At 37.8% G+C, this 19538-nt stretch overlaps 1 protein-coding gene across 2 annotated transcripts; it reads right to left on the reverse strand.

Annotated features, from left to right (window-relative positions):
- Positions 1-568: 568 nt before the first annotated feature.
- On the reverse strand, positions 569-19538 carry wee1 (WEE1 G2 checkpoint kinase). Of its 2 annotated transcripts, none has more exons than XM_048545924.1 (11): positions 18808-19538; positions 13548-13768; positions 8897-8954; positions 7657-7829; positions 7155-7276; positions 6876-7022; positions 5039-5137; positions 4350-4435; positions 2784-2954; positions 2489-2634; positions 569-1415 (listed from the first exon to the last, which is right to left on the reverse strand). In XM_048545924.1, exons 1-11 carry the CDS (start codon positions 19273-19275, stop codon positions 1262-1264), a joined length of 1845 nt encoding a protein of 614 aa, XP_048401881.1. In that variant the 5' UTR covers positions 19276-19538; the 3' UTR covers positions 569-1261. The 2 variants fall into 2 exon arrangements, with proteins under 2 accessions (XP_048401881.1, XP_048401880.1); XM_048545923.1 differs by having other exon boundaries at positions 8897-8966.

Below are 19538 nucleotides of genomic sequence, written 5' to 3' on the forward strand. Positions count from 1 at the left end.
GGAAAACTATTGTCATTAAGAGGACAGATTACCTTTCTTTCATACGGACAACACCAACACTAACATGCCCTATCCCGAATTATTCCAGACAATAGTGAAGAGTTGCCTTTGTTAACCACTGCAGTCCATCTGATACTGGCACAACCGAGTGGTTTGCCAATCTGTTTCAGAAGGCAAATAAGTCAGCCATATTGCTGTTGATTTGGAACATCATCATGTTAAACCAGCTTAAAAGTGGCAGAATTCATTCCTGAAAAAGGGAATTAATGAATTTTTACAACCAAAGATAACAGAAATGGTGACCGTAGAACTAAGACTAGCTTAACATTGATTTATTTAATTCAATTTAAATTCTGTTAGCTACATTGCTGCTAGAGCATTAGCCTCAGATCTTGGACTACCCCTAATTTAGTTACATTACTGTTACACTACTGTCTAGTGTATGTGCTTAGAAATCCATCTATGGTTTGGCTGAATTTTCAGAAATAAAAATCAATTTAAGTAATTTTAAGTAATAAATGACAAAGTTCTTTACACTAAAAAGGTAACATTTACAAATGTACACCAGTTTATTGGACAAGACAGTCAGGTGCCAAAGCCCACAATTTACATTTTTAAAAATACAGAAAATACAAACTACAAGAAACAAAGGTGCAATGTATCCCTACAAAGCACTAGCTTAATAAAAAAAACTGCTCCAAACACAAGCAGTAAACAGTTAACAACTGTTATTTCATTTAATACACATAATTAAAAATGCATTCTCCAAAAACATCTATTCCTAGTACAGCAATGATTGTTTATAATGCTAACGGAATTTTACAGCAAGTGTACAACACTGACTAATATAGCAGCAATTTATCCAAGACAAGTTCATCCATGGCGTCTGCCATGGAAATCCAATGTCTACAAAGTGCTCCCAGTATAATGTATAACATGGTTCAAATACATCCTCTAGTTTTAAAGAAGTTTTAAACAAAACCTGGCAGATTTACAGAATTCATGGTGCATGAGCCACATTAAAAATATCCCAATATTTTTGATCGATTTTTGTCCCTTTTATTCAAAAGGCACTTTAAAATTGAAAAATTAAAATTAAGACCACTTTGGCAGCAGAAATGCTACACCCTAACCAAGTTTACACACAATATTCTCAACGGTCCTATAATTGTGTGTTTAACTGAACTGTCAACAAACCTTTCAGGAAAAGAAATCCCCAGTCTAAAAACAAAATACAGAATCAGCTTTCACCCTTAAAGTTTCAATATATTGTAAGGCTAACAGAACGGTTGATCTTTTTCCCAATGATCCTTGCACTTCTGTTACTTTGCACAGTAGACCTAGTCGTCATTCGGTCCGTGAACAATACTCTCTCTTCTGCTGCTGCTTTTGCCATTTGTGCCTTCTTCAGTTCTCTGAAATAATAAGGTTCGTTATTTAATTCAGCATCTCAGTTAGCAAAACTTTAGAAAGAAATGAACATTCATAATTATTTTCAACATTTCCTGGGCAAAATTAATAGGTGCATAATTCATTGAAGACTTTTACAATCCATAGACAGCTACTCTATGGAATCATTGTTAGGCAAAATAATACTTGTGCTACTCTAACTTCCACAAATAATTATTTGTGGTTAAAATCTCAGCTACACTCTGAGTGGACATGTGACAGTGATGTTTAAGAGTGTATAACCAGCAAGGGAGCTACGCCACAGACTAGAAAAGTCATAATGCTATCTCTAAAGATTGAGAATGTACCAAGAATGCAAGATTGAGGAGAAGAGGCAGCAGAGGAAAAAGAGGTAGAGAATAAAATGAAAAGCAAAACATACCAAGTATCTACAATTAAGTGTACGATTTTGTTTTTAAAAGAAGGTTAAAAAAACAACTGATTAGTTTTGAGGAGCAAAGAGAGCTGAACAACTGTATCAAAAATGAGTATGCGAGAAAAAGGGCAAGTCACACAGAAGTACAATAACAGAGGAAAATTGCAACCAAATGGCAAAGCTTTGACACTTTTTAAAATTAAGTCTGTACGTGCATTTTGAGCAGGAATAACAAGTCAGGCACAGAGACCATAGGGTACTGGGCTAACCTGACTTGTATCCATTACACTACTCACACCAGCTCAACATGTGAAACATTTCAGACCTGCTTAACGCAACTATTCATTACCTAAAAAATCTTCCTAATGATTGAAGAACTGAACCACACACCTAAACGCCAAATTAGGTGAATACATTGATTAGTATTTCCTAAATAAGCCGAGTCTACATCAGTAAAGTTGAACAGTTAAGTTTTGTGATACAAAAGCAAAGCACTGGTAAGATCTACAAACATAGTAGACAGTTTAATATCTACAGGCAATACTGTAGAAAATTTCTAGACCTGTATATTAATGTTGGCATGCATAAAGTCAGTTTAAAGTCAATGAGGCCCAGTTACCTTGAGACCTACAACTGGCTAACCATTGAAGAATAAAAGCTTACTTTTGCAAAAGTGCGTTTTTGAATTTTTCTGCATTCAGCTCTAATCGAAGTTGGTCAGCACTCTTCCTTGCAGTTGGAAGCAACACGGAATGTCTAATCAAAGTACTTGCAGTCGGTCGTTTCTCTGGGTCTGGATGGAGCATTAACTTAAAATGGAAAATTCAAATAAGCATTCTTTTTTAAAAAAAAAAGCAAAGTGAAACTTAAAATTGTTCTCACTTGAAATTTCACCATCATTGTAGAAAGCTGTAAAATAACTCAAAACCCAAAAAATCTTGCTAGGCAAATATCTTACCTTCAATAAATCTAAAAATTCCTGAGAGTGTTTTTGTGGAATTGTGGGAAGTTTTCCTTGGCGAATTTCATGCCATTTTTCTCCATTAGTTGGCAAAGGCTCTGCACCAGCAGCAGATATAACAGTGAGTGCAAGGGCAAAAATATCTGCTTTTAGCAAATGTCTATAGTCCTGAAACAGAGATACACAATATTTGAAAAAAAAAAATCACCACACAGAACAAGACTCAATGGGGTTGGGAATGGGGCAAGAAAGTAAGATTTATGCAGTTAAGTTAGGGTGCTTACAAACATCATGTAAAATCAGACAGATTTCAAAACCTCATGCATAAAACTGATCACCATTTTGCTGGGTGAAAAAACAACTACTAACCTACAATTGAATTCAAGGTATTTCTGATCCACTTGGTTCAATTATTCATTGATTCCTAAATCAACTAGAACATGGCCCAGATTTTCTGACAGTCAGCTGTTTCTGAAACATAGATGAGAGTTGTGCATGGGGATCCTACAGAACCTCTCTGTCATAGCACAGGATTGATAAATCTGTTTGGTAATTCAAGATTCCACCGGGCAACTGACCTCTCCGGGAAACTTTTCAAAAGTATCCATGAAAAAGATTGAAATAGTCAGAGGATTCCACTGAAGTACCAGGATTAGTACTACTCAGGAAGTCTGGTTCCACATATTTAGCGAATATCACAAACAAATTTTTAAAAGGGTACCCATTCAGAACAGAGAAAGCAGAGGTACTACAGAAACCTAATTCTCCAGGGTACAAAGAATTTTTCCCAATCAGAAAAAATATCATGCAGCCCAACGTGTAAGAATTCTCAGCACACTTCGGGCTTCAAAAGGAGAAGCAAATCAATATTTAGATAAATTACAGGCTTCTTTCTTTGTTTAAGTAGGTGTTGAATATTTTGTGTATTGTAGAAACAGGGTTTTGAATATACATTTGAATACAGCTAAAATTACTGCTCTACATATAAAAGGAATATTTTTGAAGCAGTATCATTATCTTACGCAACATATATACATGGTGGATTCATACTCCAAAATTCCAACTCACTTAAAAAGTGACTTCTAATTTCACTTAAGTTTCAATGCGAGCAGCAACCAGGTTCATCAAGCAATTTACAAAGGTATCGCGAAGCCTGCAAGCAGTTGGCAATAATATTGTCACCTACACATTTTACTATTTTGGTAGAAAATGTCACAACAATCTGGCTGTTCACTTAAAATTTCATCCAACCTCATTTGATCAGCCGAAAGGTTAATACCATATTGAAAAGAGAACAGCTAAGCTTCTGGGTCTTCAAGTGGAAATCACCAACTGCATGGTACACATACCAAACTAACTTTCTCAAAAAGGGAACGTACAAGCAGTTCTTAATAAAATTGCTGATACCAAAGATAGATGGTCAAGATTTTAACCAGGACAGTTAAAAATACAGATGCATTCCTTATGATTTCTAGAGATGCAAGCGAAGTAGATAGTTAATCTGTTGGCACAATAGTCAAGGACACATTCTACAAAACTATTGTAACAAATCATAAACACTACCTCTTGGAGCACTTCATTGGCCAAAAACCGACTATCTCCCTCCTCTACATGAGGATTGGATACACGAGTAACGTGTCCAAGATCACCTTAAAATAAAAATAAATTTGAAGTTACAAATCAAATGCAAATTTGTACAATTAAACCAAAAAGTGCTGGAGAAACTCAGAATATCTGATAGTATCAACTGATAGAGAAACAAAAATCAACTTCAAGTCTAAAATTGCCTCTTTGGTTCCAAAGAGTATTTCTACTCTAAAATGTTAACTTTTTCTCTCTACACAGTTTCTGCCAGACCTGCTGCTTTTTTACCAACATGCAAGGTATTTTCTTTTTATTTAAATGTGTACAATTCTTCACCCAGAAACAGGCTATATAGCTGAACAGGTTCTTTGACTGTGCTGTCTAAATAGTCTCACTCTCCACACGTTTCATCACAGCACCACAAGTGATTGCTTTTCAAATATATACCCAATTCTCCTTGAAAGTTCTTTTAAATCTGTTTTCATCAGCCTTAGACAGGACACTGCAGACTATAGCCTGAAGTAGAGACAATTATTCACCATCTCCCCTCTGGTTCATTCACCAATCATTGTAAATCATTGTCCTCCAGTTATTCTCCTACCAAGTGGTAACTGTTACTTTATTTACTCAAGGTCCCCAACTTTGCGAAGTGAATTCTTAAGTTATACCTATTTTGTATACAATGTTTGTTGACAATATGCAGTCTTCTTCATCGATCTCATCTGCTGCTGAATTAGTAACTAACTTTTTGGATATAAATATGTTACCTGAAAATAAAAGAAAAAGCACTGTTAACACACAAACTATTAAAAAGCAGGCTTCCAATTACAACATATTTCAGAAGCTGAATATTCTGTACTGATATTTATACACCCATTGATCCAACCAGAATATCATCAATAAAAAGGAATTAAATATCTCCTTTGAAAGAAGCATATCAATACATTGCAAACATCAAAAACCTTGAGGAATCTTAGCAACATCAGATTAAAATGATATTCCCAGGAATGATATTTCCCACCTTCCTCATGCCTACTGGTTGCCTGAAACCTTCTGGCCCCTTCAAGGGACATTTATGTGTAGATACAATCACAGAAGACAGACAGGCAGTCAGACTGAATACCTCATTACTCACATTGTCTGGTGAGCCCAAGTGGGTTTAGCAGCAATTCCAGAAAGAGGGCCTCAAAAATCAGCCAACTCCACTACACAATAGGTGTCTAAACGTCAAGCGTGTAGATCTCAGGTGTGACAAGGCAGTGCAGCCATCTTAAACCATGGAATGGGGGCTATACTTCTCATAGCCCAAACAGATGATAAGTGCAGGCTCCTCTAAGCCACAGAAATTTACATTTGTGCTCTATCAGATTTCCTCAAGAGATAAATAAAATGGTGTAGAACAGATGGCATTTTAACTCTATCCCTGGTCTCAAGTTCTGATTTCACATGGGCAATGCAATTGCTGCCAGCATTTTCAGGCATTCTTTTGGGGAAAAGGCTTTACAGGAAATAAGGATAATTGTCCTGGTCTAACAGAAGTCACTAGATGTCATCACTTGCACAGATAATCAGTGCAGAGATGAGACACTTCCATAATTAGACAGCTTTCATGTGAGACATCATATTAGCCAGTCAATTCAGTGTGATACCATGAAACATTCAACACCTAAGAGAATGTACTGATCCTGAAGCTGACTCTTTGTGAAAGGGCGGGCACGGTGCCAGAATATACAAATATTAACTAATCATTTTATCAAGTCTGGAACCAACCCCTTTAACAATTTAGGGCTCGAGTATATGCAAAATAACATAATGTAACATTTAGCATTACAAAATGAGGCTTGATCCAACATTGAGCATAATGAGGATTGCCATACTAACATGTTGCATGAACAATACATACTCAAACTTGAGACAAACCTTTCAGGACTGTATCAATTTTATTTGGGTAATGTTTGCAAAGGGTGAGCTTCCAAATAAAATACATTCCTGGTACATACAGTCTTCAGAAGCAGAGAAAACAGAATGCACCAAGCCACTTACTGTCTCTTTCCTTAAAGAATTTCAAGTCTAGGAAGAGGACAGGGTGGCTGGGCCTATGATCAACTTTTACTAATTCTTGAGGGGCTGTGAAACCAAGTGAAGCACTGTACAAATCGGAAACTGTCACAACGACCACCTCAGTCCTTGTCCCAAACCTTGGAGAATAGGATTTGCACAGTTAGCAAGCACAAGGTCCCAAGCTCTTGTCACTTCAAGAAAAACTATAGTTGAGTACACAGGACCTAGATACTCCCCTTCATTCTGCAAGTTGGTCCTCGTGCACTGTTTTTCTCCCAAGAACCAAAATTCACCTACATTCTTCCCATCGTAATTGGCGATTACCAAAAAGATAACTTGAAAATTCTATAAAACTAAAACTATAAAGCTAATTATTGACAGCCAAACGAGGATATAAGTGACAGTAAAGCATTCATCAAAATAACAAAGCATTTCAATACTTACTTGGCTTTATATCCATATGTACAAGAGACATACTGTGAATATATTTTAGACCCCGAGCTACTTGTAATAACAGGTCCCTTAGCTCTGGTTCATTAAAATACTGTTGGTTCCTATTATTGTCCAATATTGCATCTGACAGGCTTCCACCTTTCAAAACGAAAAGTATACAAAATATTATTTAGAATAATGTAATTTAATTAAATATAGGTTAAATGTAAACTTACATATACAAGAACAATATAAGTAATATCCTAAAACAACATTAATTCCAAAACTCACCATTACAATACTCATTTTGTATCAGCATATGGTCATCTTCAGCCCAAGCTGAATAATAACGAACCACATGCGTGTGCTGTCCTAGCACTGCATGTGCATAGACTTCTCGTAGAGCATTCTGTCTGTAAAAAAATTTGAACGTAATCAAAACAGCAAATCATAGAAATGCAAATGTAGCAGTCAGCATAGAGGGAGAGAGAATGGTTATATTTCCAGTTATTAACCAATTATCCAGTTGAAGACCAAGATAGGCAACCATTTAGGAAAGTTAGAAAAAACTTATTAGTTTTTCATGTATGAATTTTATTCATTGCATCAACAATTCCTCAAAAAAACCTCAGGAGCAGTCAATATCAAGTAAAATGGCAAAATAATCAAAACACTGAAGAATTCAGTATTCTGCCAAAGGGCTGGATGTCAAAATAAGAACAGGTATTGCCTGTTTTAAGAAATGGGCTGTCACCACAAATTTTGACTACATAAACATTCAGAAGTTACTTACTCATCAACTGAACCTGCTAATGGTTTCTTTGAACGTTTTATTGCGTATATACAGCCATCAAGTCGCTTGACACACTTAAAAACGGAGCCAAATTCTCCAGATCCAATCTTCTCCAACTCATGAAACTCTGTAGTATATCGTGACTTCATGTTACTTTCAGTGATTGGAATTCTCTATTTTAAAAAAAATAGGAAATAAACCGAAAGAATAAGTATTTTATTACTCTGGAAGAGGTATGGGTAAAATTCATACTAAACGGTACTAGATTACCACTCATAATATATAGCATTATCAAGTGAAAACTGCCAAAATATCTGCATATAGATGATTATTAGATTCACACTAAAAGTAATCCTGCTCAAACTTAGCCAAAACACATGCAACATTCTTTTCCAAAACCACTTTGGAAATAAATTATTTCACAAATGTGTGATTAATATCCATTTTTAGAGAGCAATTTCAGCATTCAAATTTAAGGTTTGAATTTAACCCATTATAATTTATTAGATTAATTTTAACTCAAATGCAAGATACCTCAGCAATAGAAAGTCAAAAATCACAATTGAAAAATAATTTTTGAAAAAATTAACCACTTAAAGACACATTCAATTCAATTATTTACACTTGAAATGAACTTTTCTGAGCATACTTTTGAATGACATTCTACATGGTACAAAAGGTGAAGAATACGCTGGGCAAAAATATGTTTTATAAAAATTAACACATCTTTAAACATCAACCCAAGTCAGCCTACTATTTGTAGTGCTGTTCACAGTACTTTCCATGAAGTTGTGTGCATTCTTCCAAACAATGCAATCGTAGATATCAGCACAAGTTTCAATTTTGAAAAGTCGTACTGGATTTGACAGGATAATCATTTCTCTCAGTTGCTGCTGGACCAGCTGAGTTTCTCCAGAACTCCATTTAAGTTCCAAACAATTCTGTAATGGATCTTGTCTCTGGATTAGTCTTCAAGCAATTTATTAATCCAAACTGCAAAGCTGCTTTCAGACTTCATTTTTGATAGAATAGATTAACTGAACAATTTAGATGACAGGAAAATATCATGACATATCACCAGGGGCTGACACCAACTGCACTCTCTGCTCATATGAACTGTATAACATAATAGTCCTGCATTTGTTTTAAAAGAAACTACACCACTATTACATCAGCTTAATTGTAAAACAGTAAATTGAGTTACTAAATCAAGATAATACACCAAGAATTTTAGCATTACCTTTGCTGGCCGAATGCTTTCATCATCAAGTTCCCCATCACTTCCATCCATCATCTCTCTGCATGGAAACCTAAAACAATTAGATTACAAAACCAAGAAGCATCCAAAAACATTACATACTTTTAACATCAGAGATAATGGGAACTGCAGATGCTGGAGAATTCAAGATAACGAAGTGTGTAGCTAGATGAACACTGCAGGCCAAGCAGCATCTCAGGGGCACAGAAGCTGATCTTTTGGCCCTAGACCCTCACCTCTGATGAAGGGTCTAGACCCGAAACGTCAGCTTTTGAGCTCCTGAGATGCTGCTTGGCCTGCTGTGTTCATCCAGCTTCACACTTTGTTATCTTGCATACTTTTAACATGATTGCTACAGGCAGTAAAATTAAGGAAGGATGCTTTACATACAAAGTTGGAAATGCATCTACTTGGTATGAAATAATAAAGTGGCCAAGAATAGAATTTTCCTTTTGAACATACCTAGAAGTGTTTTGTTAAATACATGATTGGTTGTCATAGTTGAAGTTACATTATTGGCCTAGTTCGAAAATCAGTTGAGATTTATACCCTCTTCATTTTCATGTTATCACAACACTGTGGGGCCTTACTGCAAAACTTGCTGCCATTTTCCTACACTATAATATTCTGACTATGCTTCAAAAGTACTTTATATCCAGTGAGGTACTAAATACATTTGGTGTTCTTAAAAAGCGCAATACAAGGACAAGACTTTTTTCGTTACCAATAATTCAGATATCTAACTGTGGCCAGGTTATTACATTCCACCCAAATATAGATAGTGTTCACTTGCACAAACTCACCCACCTGTATCCCAATCTCACTTTATTCATGTTTTTCACAACCATGTCAACTTCTCCAGTGCTCCCCTCCATCCACAAATTCACTCAGTCCCAGTGCCCAAAATGTTCAGGGTTTTCTATCATATACGGTCAACCTTTCAGGAGATTGAGATGAAGTTGAAAAAGGACCTCAAAAGGTTTAAATTTCTGGATTATTCCCAATGCCACGTTACCAAACTTAAAAACAGACAAGGAAATCGTTGATGCATGTTCTCAGGCTCAGTGCAAAAAACTAAGGCATTGGGACCATTTCCAGGCAAAAGACATTCATTTCAGAAGGAAAGATTAGAATTCAAAAAGAACACAATCTGCTCTTTGGGAAGTTCACTCCTGACTGGAAAGAGTTTAAATTAAATTGGCAGGGGACAGTCTGCAGCATATAGAAGCAGAAAAGATTACTGGAATTATTAAGCCAATCATCCCACATTGGAGGACATGGGTCAATATCAGAATTGTTGAAGACTTCAGAAAAAATATAAAACAAGGATATTAGAATGAATTTGCAAATGTAAAGGAATTAAGGGTCATGTGAGTTGGCGGGTTAAGTGTAGCTGAGTCTCAAAAAGATCAGCCATGTTCTTATTAAATGGCAGGACAGGCTCGAGGGGGCCAGAAGGCCTACTCCTGCTCTTAGTTCTTACATTCTTAAGACATTGCCAGGTTGGAAAGAGTGGCTATGATGGAGGGGGTTAGGGCAAATTCCATCTGTTAGATTCAAAATGCATAAATTTTATGATAATGCTATTAAGGATATTCAATAGTCTGGCAAACACTAACGACAGTAGTAAATCTACAAAAAAATCAGAACAGCGATACAACAGACTGGTTATTTGGTTGGGGAGACTAAAGTTCAGGTGAGGTCAAATCATTGCATTTGATTCTCGTCATTACACTTTAGGATCCAACAGTGCTTAAAAGCATGCAAAGATTTACCAAAATAGTTGCAAGGATGAAGGACCTTAGTTACACAAGACTAGTTTACAGAATATGTGGTTGCTCTCCTTGAAGCCCATTAAGCCTGTTCAGCCATCTAATGAGTCCTCTGATTATAATATCATATCCACCTATCACCTTCTTGCTTACCAAAAACAAACCCAACTCTGCCTTAAAAATATTCTATATAAAATTTTTTTAAAAACTCCACTTCCATTGCCTTTGCTGCAACGGTTCCAAAGATTCATGACTCTCAATTTTTTCTGCCTTGTTTGTTTTAAATAGGTTAGTTGGTTATAAACAATAATAATCTAGTTTTAAATTTGCCAAAAGGAAATGCCCTCTCTAAATTCATGAACTTGCATTTTTCAATCAAGTTACTTTTTATGTTTTTACATTTCTTAAATAAAAAGGTGACCAATATAGTATACACAACTCTAGACTTGGCCTCACCAGTGCCCTATAGAATTGAAGCATGACCTCTCTACTTCTGTATTCAATTCCCTTTGCAATACGTGCTAACATTCTATTAGTTTTTCCAATTACATGCTATACCTGCAGACCCTGATCCCTCTTACCTCAGTGTTCCAGAATCTAACACAAAATGGACAATTGCTCAATTTCCCCAGAATTTTCCCTGCACTTGTCAGATCACAGCTCCAACAACTTAGTGTCCCTTTTCTGGTAAATTTTCTTGAGTTCTTCCCTTCCTCTTATTTTCCCCGATCTATAACTGCTTCTGGGATTTGCTTCCATCATCCATACTGAAGACTGGTTAACAAGGTTAGATCACACGGAAAGAGGGAGAACTATTTGGATACAGAACTAGCTCAAAAGGAAAAAGATAGAGGGTGGTGGTGGAGGGCTGCTTGTTAGAACTGGAGGCCTGCAACCAGCGGACGGTGCATGCGTGAAATGAGTTGCCAGTACAATTGCAGCACCTAGAAGGCATCTGGGTAGGGACACTTATAGAAAGAGTTGATGGATATGGGCAAAATGCTGGCAAATGGGACTAGATTTGGGGTAACTGGTCAGCATGGACAACTGAAGGATCTGTTTCCATGCTGTATATCTCTAGGACTAATTCTGCAGACTTACTTTCTAAAGGACTAATGCTCGCTTGGTTAAATTTTTTAAAAAACGTTTACTGAAACTGTTTTGAGCAGGTTGATTAGCATTTTTTGTTACTGTTCCCATCCAATATTTTTACTGCTGTACTTGAGACAAGCACTTGTTCTTTCTTCCCTTATTCTCCAACCGACTGTGTGGTTACTGTTCAGGGGCCCGAACCACTAAGTGAATCCTTATCTTTATCATTTCTCATTGCTATTCAAACTATTTTCCTACCTGGGTGTGCAAGAGGCACCATTAATGAGTCTTCACTCCACCTTTTAGGCAAGTCACAAAAATATCTGCTCCCAATTAACTGACCATATGAGGATCAAAAGGACAAAAATAAAAAAGGGGTAGGCAAAAGATACAGCAGAATGAGAGAAGCGATCCCATCTCCTCCCCACTCACTATGAGTGGCAATAATCTGGAACACACTGGCAATGAATGCAGTGGAAATTATCAATGATTTTAACAGAATATTGGCTGGGCCTTTGCAGTAAGCTTGCAGGGCTTCAGGGATGAATATAGTAAGCCAAGCGTTGTCCTCTTGCACCAAAATGACTCCATTACCCTTTGAAGCACCTAAAAAACTATTTTCCCCTCTGAGCATTTGTCAACTCTATGTAAGTAGCTTGACATTTGGCCCTTCACTTTATTTTACCTTCAAACTATGTTGACATGTTTTTAGCTATGAGAAAAGCTCTAAATAAATGTTACTTCATATAAAATAAGGTTCTTGCAAAGTTTATTTATCATAATGTTATTTCTCGCATTTACATTAGTCTTTGTGACCTAAAAACATTCCTCCCCATCCAAAGAGGATTTACGCTCTTATTTCCAAGCTTTATAGCATTTAAGGCACTCAATGTAATAACAAGTCAGACCTCTTCAGTTTACCAGACTGAACATCAATCTTCAGCTCCATGATCTAACATTTTCACAGTAGCTGAAGATAGGAAGTTGTGATTCAAACATTAATCACTCGTTCACATCCAAGATCCAAGATCCAAAGAGAGTCTCCACCAAATCCAGGAAAAATTAGGGACAGCTGAGTTGTTGACTTTAGAGTTAGGAATTTGGATAAAACATGATTCAAAGAAGCTGTTTCCACAAGAAAAAAAAAGGTTTATATGAGAGGATATATTTAATTCACCTGGTGAAGTCATGGAGAAGGGAAGAATTTAGTAAGCTGTGATCAGGAATATTGACTGAAGTGATTGTGCCACAGAATTCATATAAAATTTCAAAACAATTGGATATAAACTCAAATTGGAAAAACTTTGCAGAGGGCACAGGAGAAAGAGGTGGGAGCAGACAGAATAGTTGATTAGCATTTTGAGATTCAGCATAATCACACCATAAGCTTTGCTGCTTTACTGTATCATTCTACAGCAAACAAAGAAATTACAACTTAGTGAAAAGAAATGCCTATTTTCTTTTTAATAAAGATGTAAAAGAAACAAGTGTCATTAAGTTAACAAAGGGTACCGTGTGAAATACCAGAGAATTGAAGTGGTGCAGTCAGTCAAGGCATAAGTTTTTAAAATAGATTTTCAGCATCACAAGAGGCAATATAGCACGTGCTGGAAATACTTAAAATTAATAAATGCCCCGTTAGATGTCATAGCCAAAGCAGAACGTTGTTTCTAGTTTTTTCATACCTAAAAATGTTGACAAAGCAAGATAAAATGTCACAGTTCTAAATTTCCAACAGCTATATTTTAAATCATAACTGGAATACATACCCATCCCAGTAGGTTCTTTTCCTCCTCCTACATTGCGCAGAAGAGTGGATGTACATAGAGTCTGGAGTGAAAGGGTTAACGTTGACATGTGGAGGTTTATTCCTGTTGTAATCACATGGCATTCTCTCTGACTGCTCAACATTCCTGAAGAGAGCTCCTCCACGGCGTCTTACTGAGTTGGAACTCAGGCAACTCCTAACCCTTGCTTTAGAAAGCAAACTCTGAAAACAAGCATGACATATTGGCGTTTAGATATCAACTCAATGATACACAGCAAATTCAAAGTTATCCCATGTTACATTTTTAGCTTGGTTCAGTTGATAATCAATTTAAATTGTGTTAAAGTTCATAGAAGGCTCACAGAATCCCTACACTGAGAATGCAGGTTATTCAGCCTGAGTCCACACTGAACCTGTAAGAGCATCCCCACCGAACGCACCCCCTACCCAATTCTTGTTATCCATGTGGATAATCCATCAAACCTACACATTCTGGAAACTACTGGCCATGCTGAATTGCCCACCTACCTAATTTGCACATATTTAAACTGTGGGAGGAATTGCAGCCCCCAGAAGAAACTCTCACAGACACAAAAAGAATGTGCAAACTGCACATGAACAGCCGCCCAAGGCTGCAAGGTAACACGGGTCCTCTGCACAATGAGGCAGCAGTGCTGACCACTGAGCCACTATGCTAGAAAGATGGATTAGAAACCTCCATGTGGTTCTGTATCACATCTCCATTTGAAGAACCATATCAATCTGGTCTTCTGCAAATATTATGCACTAATATGACAAATTTATTTGTCATTTAATTATTTTACATAGGACCTTATGAGTAGTTGAGAAGTAGTTGCAAAAAGTAGAAATAATTCCACTGGTTTTGGACCACCCCGGGGGCATGTGATAGCAAACGTATAAGAACCTTAAAATCTCTTAATTTTAATAACTTTTTCATTTCCTCATTAATAATTTGCACTATCGTAAAAAGGTAGCACGCAGTCTAAAAAAAAAACCAATTCCACATTCCAAAATACTCAGTAGCACCAACTGAGACAGCAACAGACGTCATAATAACAGCACGTGATTTGCAAGAGTTCAACAAGCGGCTGGTAAGTTATGAGTCAAGCAAACATAACCGGAAAGAATCTAGGACTTCTGTAATACTCATCTATATCACTCTTCACGCAGAAAAAAAACACAAGCGGAAAACGATTACGGACCGTGAGCAATGTTAAAAGGCAGCGTTAATATTTTAAAAGGAAAAAAAAAATCAGGAATCAGCTCAACAAATTGAATAAGGTAAATTTTCTCATTAATAGATAACCTCTCAATGGCTCGCGTGTATTCAAATCTGTTCATGGCGCGTAAACGCAAATCGGAAAACGACGGCAAATAAACAGCGATTTACTACTTCGGCGTCCCAATCCACGTGCAACCGAGAGACAAGTACACACACGTGCACCACCTGTCTCCATTATGTGCGTAAAGTGTCAGGTTCAGAAAAAAAATCAACTAGTTACAATGGTGGAATATATAAAACCAATTATTCAAAGCTGCCCGTCAGACGTTGTTATATCAAAGGGGGTTTTGCATGTGGTACACCTTTTGCCTCGCGATTTCAAAGAAATCTGAACTGAAAAGGCAACGCAACACTAATGAACAATTACTAAGTCCGAAGCATTGTCAACAGCAGAAACGAACCCAATCTATTAAAATTTCATACTTGTTTGCTTCTGGAAAGAGAAAATGCTACAACAGACCACGGTTAACCTTGACTACAGCAATAACTAAAGCGTCGGGAATATGGTTAAGAATATGATTAAGAATATTATGTCAATAAACAATGTATTTTGACCATCAAAATCCCAGCGTCTTTAGCATCTTCTGGGAGTTAGGAAACCACCTTCTTCAAAATCTGTTCTAATTATTTTTAAAAGTGAGCCAGACGTTCTTCGTGGAAAATGTAGGCCGACACTGACGGGGCGGAATGTCCTTCAAGGGGTTAATGAGTACTTTAGGGATTCGACGATTGCTCCCTGTCATATACGAGAAGCACTTTGAAAAGGGTAAATATTCTTACGTGAATTTGAGGGATTACTGGACATAGCCAACTTCTGTCAGCAGTAAATTAAATTTGGGCAATTAAATTTGGTGCAGCCAATCCTTTGATGAAAATAAAGACATACACTAGAATTTAAAGGATAATAATGCTCGACATTAACTCAATTGATTTTAATATACCTAAGATAAATTTCAATGCTCCAGTGAGGCTATTGTAGCTTTAGTATGAGAGTGCTTCACATAAAGTGCTATTCTAGCAAAATAGCCATTTCATCCAATATTAGTCTATGTAAAAATATGCCCGAATACATACAATTCAAAACAAGCTTGAAGCCATCATAAATCTGAGTATTAACTCTTTTCTCTCTATATAACAAGTTTTTATTTAAGATATAAAAAGATTAGCTTCTAGGCCACAGCTCTGGAATTCCCTCAAACTTTTTTTCTGAACAAGCTTCTGTTCAGCTGTTCAAAGATCATTGCTAAATTGTATTTAAAAATGCTCGCAAGAAGGATTGAGACATGGTATTACATTAACTATGCTTTGCACAGAATTGAAACTACAGTGATCCGAAGATGGGATTAAAGACTGCGGCACCATTTCAATTTGACATATTGTGGTTTAGTTCCTTTACCTGCAAATTCCAACAGCAACTGCTGACAGAGACACTCACTGTTCATTCTAAACCAAACTATCAATCCAGAAAGCATTGCAATGTCAACAAGAAATATGAACCCAAAGTCATTTTCCTATTTTCCATAAGATCACCCCTTATCAACTGTAAAATGCACTACTACCCAAGTTAAGATTACATAATTTGGCACTAAACAGAGAGTGCTTTGTTGGGGCTATATTCCTCAGACCGGAGATTTATGGCTACACAGTTCTGAAATATATTTATTCCAGTTTTGAGAAAATAAATCATGGATAGTTCACCTATCTAGCCATCTTTAAAGAAATGCATTGATCTTGAGAGACAGAAACAAATATCAGATGTGATACTTCAGGATTAGTGGAAATACAACTCTACATAACAATAAATCACCACATAGAAAATGTATTTTTAAAAGTTCAACTTTGGTAGTAACAACATGACAGCAGGGAAACAATCCAAAAAACCCAACAGGTCCCACAGCCAAAATGCGTAATAAAAACTGAAAGAACAGTGGATGCCGCAAACCAGGATCAAAAACAAAGTTGCTGGAAAATCTCAGATAACAAGGTGTAGAGCTGGGTGAACACAGCAGGCCAAGCAGCATCAGAAGAGCAGGAAGGCTGATGTTGTTTCGGGCCTAGAGCCTCCTTCAGAAATCTTACTACCTACTGCTGGAAAAACTCAGCAGATGTGGTAGCACCTGTGGAGGAGGAAACAGAGTTAAAAGAACTGAGGAAGGGTCATCGGACTCCTCCACAGTTATTAACTTTCTTTTCCTTCACAGATGCTGCCAGACCTACTGAGCTTTTCCAGCAACTTTGTTTCTATGTCAAAATTCATATATGTCACTTTTAAAGTCATTCTGCAAATTAATTCTAATACTAGCACAAAACCACTGGAACAAAATTGTCCCAAAACAAAAAGCTTTTCCAATATTTAAAAGAACCTCAGATGTTGATTTTCCGAAATGTCAGCCTTCCTGCTCCTCTGAAGCTGCTTGGCCTGTGTTCATCCAGCTCTATGCCTTGTTATCGGAGCTTTTTCCAGCAACTTTTTATTCCTGGTTTGCGGCATCTACAGTTCTTTCGGTTTTTATTGATTTTCTGTTTTCAGTTCTTAAATATTTGCAGCTACTATAAGAGACTAGAAACACTCCTTAACATTTAATGCCGCCATACGAGATAACCATTGCTGACATCCAGATTCACTTATTCCTACTATGAAATACCTATACTGCACGTTAGGTTGATCTTGGTCCGATAGGAGTGATGAACAGATTATATGAAAGCCATACCTCAGTTAATTTGGTCAGAAATCTCAGCACCAGGTAATAGCCCAACTGGCTTATTTGAAAACACAAGCTTTCAGAGCCTCAGTCCTTCTTCTGGTGTTAATGAGAGGTAGTATCAGATACAGGATTTATAAGTAAAAGATCAAAGGGTCACAACATTGAGGTACTAAACAACCTTAAGATGCTGTTAAATCTTTAATCTCCACATCTTCATCCCGACACACACATCTATTTGCAGATACATTCTATTTTGCTCAAGAAAATACAACTTATTGACAGTCATATTGACTTTTCACACATTCCTACTTCAGAAATAAAACCAGCTTAACTCCAAACTAAAACACAGATTCTAAACAAGGTCTCACCAACCAACACGCACTATCTGACCTAAAATGTCACTTTTTCGGTACTGAAAAAACCTTAGGTTCTCTGAGAATCATGACTTGTTTTAGGTATTCACATATAAATATTGATCAATCAACTGATTCAAGATTTAACAGCATCTTAGGTGTGTTTAGTAGATCCTCAATGGTGTGAATCTTTGATCTTATAAATACTGCGTTTGATACTACCTCTCTCACTATTACCTGAAGGAGAAGTGAAGCTCCAAAAGCTTATGCTTTGAAATAAACCTGTTGGACTCTAACCTGGTTTTGGGTGGTTTCTGACCTTGTCCACCCCAGTCCAACACTGGCACTTCTACATCAATGAACCTGGATCTCAAAATCCTAGTGCTCTTTAACTATAAATAATCATTACTTAGATCAAGAGATTAATTAGAAAAAGTGAATTACAATTTTAAATATACCAAGTTCCCGTTGCTCACGAAAAAGAGCCTGGCTACCGTGCTGATCATTACAGTTACCACCGGTTGCAGCTGAGAAACGTGCAGTCAGAAAAGATGCCCAAACCTGATGTTGTACCACTCAGGGCCCAGAACAATATCAATCTCATTGCTAAAGTCAAAACAGTTACTACTGTATTCGAGAAAATCAAGTGAAAAAACACACATTTGGACATAAATATTAGAAAGGGCGGAGATCCGTTAAGCGCTTGGTAGCTAATTCTAAAACTGTTCAAAGGGTCTGAGGGATAGACCCCACCTCCCTCTCACCGGGTTAAACAATTCAAACCCTAGAATGTCCTACTTTACTAGCACCTAGATCGCACCCTGGTTAAAAGTATAACATTGAAAGGTTTTTTTAAAACCCTGGCAGTTAATGGTGGTGTGACATGTGCGGCATCCTTACCTTGGGGGTGTGGGGCGTGTCGAAGAGCCGCAGTTTTCTGAGTGTTTTATGTGGCGGTGTATCGGGACAGTCCGGGATCGGGGAGCTGCACTCCTCCTGGTCCCCTCCCTCTCGGATTGGAGAACTGCACTCTTCCCGGTCGCCGCTTTCCCGGATCGGAGAACTGGAAGATTCCTCCAAGTCCCGACGGTCACGGTAATCCCGTCGGCTTTTGAGCGGAGACGGGCTGCCCACGAAACCATCCTCCCAGCTCAGGTTCCCCAGCTCCAGCTCCTCTGCGCACTGGCCGAGCTCAGAGATCCCACCGTACTTGCGGTCGGGGTCCGGCGACTCCTGGAAGGCCGAGTCCTCGGTGCTGTTTCCACCATCCTCCTCGTCGCTCCCTGCAAAACTGAGTTTTTGTACAGGGAATCCCGAGGCCGTAGTGGGGCTGGTACCAGCTCTCATGCACACTCGGCGGAAACTCATTGCCAGAAGACTCAAAGTCACTATCCGGCCCGGTCCTGACGGAGACCCCGCTGCCCGCTCGGCCTGTCCGGGTCGTGACGGAGACCCCGCTACTTGCTCAGCCTGGCCCGGTCCTGACGGAAACCCCGCTGTCAGCCCGGCCTGGTACGGTCCTGATGAAAACCTGGCTGTCCGCTCGGCCTGTCCCGGTCCGGTCCTGATAGAAACCGAGCTATCCGCCCCTCGCGCCGTCCACAACACGATAGGTTTCCCGCGACCGTTAG

Source organism: Stegostoma tigrinum, chromosome 17 (assembly GCF_030684315.1).
Source record: "Stegostoma tigrinum isolate sSteTig4 chromosome 17, sSteTig4.hap1, whole genome shotgun sequence".
NCBI classification, from domain to species: domain Eukaryota; kingdom Metazoa; phylum Chordata; class Chondrichthyes; order Orectolobiformes; family Stegostomatidae; genus Stegostoma; species Stegostoma tigrinum.